General features: G+C 37.5%; 1 protein-coding gene across 4 annotated transcripts in view; it reads left to right on the top strand.

The window, feature by feature from the left end:
• Positions 1 to 1,579: 1,579 nt before the first annotated feature.
• The window catches only part of cfap20dc (CFAP20 domain containing), a 62,406-nt gene continuing 57,985 nt past the window's right edge, over positions 1,580 to 6,000 (top strand). The window contains exons 1-7 of one of the 4 annotated variants that reach the window (XM_048255159.1): positions 1,580 to 1,722; positions 2,117 to 2,197; positions 2,308 to 2,409; positions 2,774 to 2,863; positions 4,062 to 4,155; positions 4,260 to 4,332; positions 5,715 to 5,829. In XM_048255159.1, the coding sequence (XP_048111116.1) occupies positions 2,177 to 2,197; positions 2,308 to 2,409; positions 2,774 to 2,863; positions 4,062 to 4,155; positions 4,260 to 4,332; positions 5,715 to 5,829 (495 nt within the window). In that variant the 5' untranslated portion in view covers positions 1,580 to 1,722; positions 2,117 to 2,176. Of the gene's footprint in view, positions 1,723 to 2,113; positions 2,198 to 2,307; positions 2,410 to 2,770; positions 2,864 to 4,061; positions 4,156 to 4,259; positions 4,333 to 5,714; positions 5,830 to 6,000 lie in introns of those variants that run through there. The other 3 variants (XM_048255158.1, XM_048255160.1, XM_048255161.1) reach the window with 3 other exon arrangements.

Genomic DNA, 6,000 nt, shown 5'->3' with positions numbered 1-6,000 from the left:
TTCACTTCATCTTTGAATCCATACAAATACTCATACCAAATTTCAGGCATGTATGTCAAGGCATTCTTGAGATATCGCACTCAGAGTGTTCATTGACTTGACCTTTGACCTCCAACATCAACTCACTTCATCTTTGAGTCCATACAAACACTTGTACCAAATTTGAAGCACATGCTCCAAACCGTTCTGGAGATATAATGCGCAAAGCATGAGATATGGCTGTGACTTTTATTTTGACACACGGGAAACACTTAAACAGGATGTGTAGTTTTAGGGAGCACCAGATTGTATGCATTAGAAGCTGAGACCATAGACATATGGCTGAGAGTTGATTTCACAGGTGACACCTGTGTCAGTGTTCTAATTAGCCCGAGAACTACTCTGGGAGCTTAACAAGCGGAGCTGCCTTTAGGCCATTATGACATCACAGCCGTTGAAGTCTAAGGGGGGAAAATGAGCTTTTTAACATTTTTAATCCCCTATTTCTCAAAAAGTATAAACTTTTAAAAAAATCTGAAATAATAACTTATCTTGCCCCACTCCAGACCTTCAGAACGGTTATTTCAACATTTCTGTACGTTAAGCGGTTAGAGTCGCATTAATTCTTGAAAAGGTAAAAAGAAAAAAAGGTTATAATAAGAAGAAGCCAGGAGATATCAAGATAGTGGATTTCATCCACTATAATAAATGTTCAAAAAACGAACAAGTCAAAGAAAATCTTTCTTGAATGAGATCATAAAAGGAGATACGCAATGTTAATTTCTATGAGTAAGGAAACGCACCATAGTTTATCTTTTATTTCTTTGCACTGTGCAGGCTACATTCACGAATACATTAGCCTACATAAACAGAATATAGGAACAGGAAAATGTCTAAAAAAGATTGGTAGCCCAATTAACAGTCAGTGACATGGTGACTTCTATTGCGACTGTCCATGCGGCACACCCTTATTCAACATGACTTCTTGGTTGAAAGATTACAGAAGATGAGAAGAAGTCTGTAGTTACTTTGCCTACTTAAGACTCTGCATAATAAAGCTTCGAATGTTCCTTTTCTTCTTTGGTGGCATAGCTGATCTACAAAGCGCAAAAAGGGGCAAAATGTGCATGCTGAAGGGCAAAGGGAATATTACAATGTTTTACACTGGCCTTTTTTGGGTTATGTATTGGTAGACATCCCTGATCATTTGTGTTTAATTACGACAAACCCCCTTCGGTTTCAGCCAATCAAATGACAGTGTTTCTTTGACTGTCGTCCTGGCCGTCGGAATTATAGTCCAAATAGCACAAAGGAGTTCGCTAAAATATTGGTGTGGACAATTTTATCATCTCAAAATTTTAATTGGAACTAGTCACTAGCGTCCCACCCTAAACCTACGCCCATGGCATGTCCAGATAGCCTTAATACAAACCTTACAGAATTAATGATCACATACGAAATGTTAGCCTTTATGCTACTTTCTGAAGAATCTGCTGCCCATAATAAAAGTGAATAGTCTTGCACCTGCACTGTTGTTCAAGCACATAACGCACAAGACACATTCACGCGTGCGCGTGTGGATGTTGTCTTGTTGCCTTGACGACGTCCAGCGAGTGTTTGAGCTTCCATGATTAACCTCACCTTATCTAACTTGGAAACAGTTTTACCTTAAAAACATTTTCATGCAACATGATATTTTTAACTTAGCAGCATTCCACATTGGACTTGGCTGGTCGAATTCAGGTGAGACTTACAATTTAGTCGAGCTACCATTAACTTGTGCACTTGACTTTACACGTGTTAGGGTAACTGTTAGAGCTGGTTGAATGTGTGAACCTGACATTACATTTTAGTCCGCCAAAAAGCTCGTAAGCAATCACGTCCTTGCTGTCTGGTAGCGTCAAGCACAGTAGCCTACAACTAACTGTAGGAACTAATATTTGTCATTCTGAAACCATAACATTAAGATAAACTACACTAATCTCCAAAATCAAGTTCAAGTCTACTGAATTCTAGCCACCTTCTAATTCGTTGAGTTTCAGAGCAGAAAAACAGCCTAATTTAGTAGCCTATTATGTGATATACAACACGGATAACATTAACGTTCATGTCTAATGTTGTGTCTACATTTCAGCAGTTTCAGTCATCTTGTGAACCACACACATGACCTCGGAAGGAGTCCAAACATATCTTCAAAATGTTTAAAAATGAATACCAGGTGATAAGTTATGACGTAGGCTTTTGACTTGTGGTGCGTTCATGGGGTCTGGGAATAATGGGAAGGTTCTCAGTGATGACATTTAGGTTATTTTCCCCCGTCCGACAAAGTCAAAAGAAGCCCAAATCTGGCAACACTGTCCGTTAGACGCTCATCAGAAGACTACACTGGGCGAGAGGGGATGTAGAGCTGTATCATGGACTCCAAATAAGGTGCAGATCCAGTAGGCTACAGTACATGTTGTCTCTTTTTAGACTCATTTTAAATAAACAAATAGTTGGATGTGAAAGAAGGATATAAAAGCGTCTATGCTTTCAAGTGATAAAAACTGTAAATGAAGTTAATAGGAAAATGCCAATTGAACTACAAAGTGACAAGTCAACAAAACTGTAGCAAAATCTTTCCCAAGTTTGGCATTTGGCGGAGGTGGCGTTCACAAGTACTTTTCCTCTGGGAAAATGTATTTTCCCATTATTCCTAGATCTAAATGCACCACTGGACCACTAGGCTATCTAAATTGTCATTGTGGACAATAACTTCAGTTCTAGTAGTCAAGTCACCATTTTTTAATCACAGGGAGGGCCTGTGGTGGAAATTTTCAGTGCACAAGGAAAAGATCCTGTAGCAAAATGGAAACTCTCTGGCGGACCTTCAGGAATAAGTAAAGTATGATTGTACACATTGCTTTTTAAAGTATGATTATTTGCTTTTTATGATGAATTGAGACCTGCACAGATGTTAAACTTCTGTCAGAGACAATCAGAGCGGGAAGCTCAAACAGTAGACTTCGACATATTTTGCACGGACATATTTTGTTGCCTAATCCTGCAATACAATACAATTCAGGGTATCCAAAGTGCACAATATCATATGGATGTTAAAAAGAAAAAGAAAGTCCAGTACACCACTAGTGTTTTGTCTAACAATCAGTGAAGGACATTGTAAATAATAGTGAGGCAGTGGTAGGTTGAAGTTAGCATAATGACTATACCAGCTTGGCAAGTCAGTAACATTTATGGATATTGTCCCCATTTTCACAAAATGTTTTACAAGGTGAGAGTGTTATATTTGGAGCAATTAACACCAAGACTAGGAAATAGACAAAGGAATAACAAAAACTGGATAATATTTATCTTGGGTCAGTTCATTTATCCACAAGGAAACCATGAAATACACTAAGACTAACTGGTCCAAACCAACCCTAGCGTTTTATTGTAATTATACACCGTTGTAGCAGATACAGAACCTCAGATAGAAGTGGTGGTTTGAGGGAAATCTAAAGCATTATTTGGATACTTGTTTACTAGTATGCAAATGAGAGTTTATTTACTCACTAAATTAACTCTCACTTGAACATGCGTATGTTTCTACCTAATGTTTGTAAACTGCCATGCGTTTATGGCTAGGTTAGTGGTTCCCAAAGTGGGGGTCGGGGGTCGCAAGATGATTTTTCAAAATAAAATGTTTTTTTTTTTTTTTTTTTTTTTTTTTAAACTATTAGAAATAGCATATTTTAGCCATAATTGTAACAAAAGATACAATTGTAGTTACATTTCAAATAAAATATTTTCTATTATGGTATTATTCTTGTGTTTCGATAGGCCTATTAGTGTGTGTGTGCTGTTGCGCGCAATGTTTGTATACTTCTACCACCTCCAGGGATAGTAGAGGTCGCAAGTCACTGGCACCGTTATTTTGGGGGTCATGGCCTGAAAAGTTTGGGAGTCCCTGGGCTAGGTGGTAATTGTGTTTGTGTTGTGGATAGGAGTTTGGGAAGCCCTGGGCCAAGTGGTAATTGTGTTTGTGTTGTGGATAGGAGTTTGGGAAGCCCTGGGCTAGGTAATTGTGTTTGTGTTGTGGATAGGAGTTTGATAAGGAGGTGAAGGGATTTGTCTACTGCTTGGAGGGCAGCAGTCAGACCAACAGGATGCAGATACCACGTGATAGCAAAATGGCTCGTGAGTATATCCAACAGCTATGAATGACAATACTAATCAAACCCAACAGGGATTTAATTGTTTATTTTTTTTTTGGTTTCTGCTTTTTTTCTTCTTTTTTTTAGTTGGACTGGTTCAGAAGTTCTTAGTCCTCCAAGTCAAGGTCCCCCTTGGTAAGGATTTTTCTACAGAGCTTTTGTAAGTATCTAGCTACCTATCTGTCCCTGTACACACAAGTGAAATTGAATCTAGATATGTCGTGGATAGGCTGTAGAATGTAGATATATATATGCTTATGATCAGATTGTGTCGTATCAGCACTGCAATCACTGATTAGTCCTATATTAATTGGTCTCTTTGAGTAAAAAGAAAAAAAGAAAATTCCACTGATCTTTCTGTATGTATTGGTCTGATTAGGTTATGAGTAACATTTTGGCATGCTGACTCTTGCATAATGAAAAAAAAAACAACAACCTCTTGTTCACTTAAGACTATTGTTCATTACAATGCTCTTTGTATGTAGTTAGATTTAATATTGTCTAGCCTACTTTGGAATGCTGTGTGAGCATGTCTTAAGTATAACACTGTGATTGATAAAATGATCAGTGGCTCATGTAGGATGGTACTGTGGCTGCTAAGGCTTTAGGGACATATTACACTTCTAAAAAGGCACATCCACGCATCTAATGATGATATACTTTACGCAAGGAAACCGAATGAATCAGGAGAAAATGCTGAAAATGTTTTTAAACCACACGGTATAACAAGAAGACCGGAAATAACGTTTTTATAGATGAGAATAAAGGACTTCTCTTGACTAAATTATATATTCGCTATTCATCCTAACAGTCATATAACAATCACCGACACACAGTAGGAGGATTGAGTCCCATTTATCTTCTGTTTGTGTTTTTTTTAGTTTTTTTTACCTTGAACACTTCTTTAGTAACTCTGGTTAGAGGTGTGATGTTGTGTTTAGAATTAGCATTCATCATTGAGGAAAGACTAATGCTTCTCTCTCTTTATTTGACTTTAAAGGGGATGTAACTAATCCAAAACTAATCCATCGCTGCCATAGCCATTAATTCACCATCATGACGAGTTGATCCTTTTTATCCATTCTCTAATCCAACAGATTGACAGTTAGCATTACGTTAATTTTCTTTTGAAATCTCACAAACACAGTAGGCATATAACCCCCATCTTACTGCAAATTATTCATGTATTTCCTCTCATTTCACCTGGCATAATCCTAACACTGAGGACCTTAACGATTTGCTACAGCACTAGTGTCAATCTCAATTTTTATGGGTGTATTAGATAGTCTGGTTGAAGTTTACTGTTCAACATCAAATCTGCTAATGTCATATTGTTTAAGCCATGGAAATATCTGTGTGTGCATTACATTTCTGGATTTAGACAATTGTCTTATAGCAGAGTGAGTTGGAGCTCAATGAGCATACAAATTTCTCCTAATGTAATAAAATTGTGTAATAGATTTCATCCCAATTCATCTCCAGTTTCAGATCCATCAAGAACCAAACTTATTACTTTACTTATTATTTTTTCCTGTCTTGCAGGATAACTGATGCAGGTCATCTGAAGAGAAGACTGTACTTGTCAACAGTACACAAGGAGGTTTCTGCAACCCCCCTTCATGCCAGAATACCTCTAACAAGTCTAGCCCGTAATGTTGTGAGTGTGAATGCTTGGATTATCGGAAATTAAAATGACAGCATCATTACTTTCAAAAAGATGCCTTGTATTGTACAGTCATAGTTGAATTTGTTGGTACCCTTATTAAAAAAAAGGCTTACATTTTCCCGGAAAACTGATGAAATTCAAAGCAATTGTCTCATGTATAGC

This window comes from Alosa alosa, chromosome 10 (assembly GCF_017589495.1).
Source record: "Alosa alosa isolate M-15738 ecotype Scorff River chromosome 10, AALO_Geno_1.1, whole genome shotgun sequence".
Lineage (NCBI taxonomy): Eukaryota > Metazoa > Chordata > Actinopteri > Clupeiformes > Clupeidae > Alosa > Alosa alosa.
The sequence above is the reverse complement of the archived record's forward strand: the minus strand, read 5'-3'. Positions and strand labels throughout refer to the sequence as shown.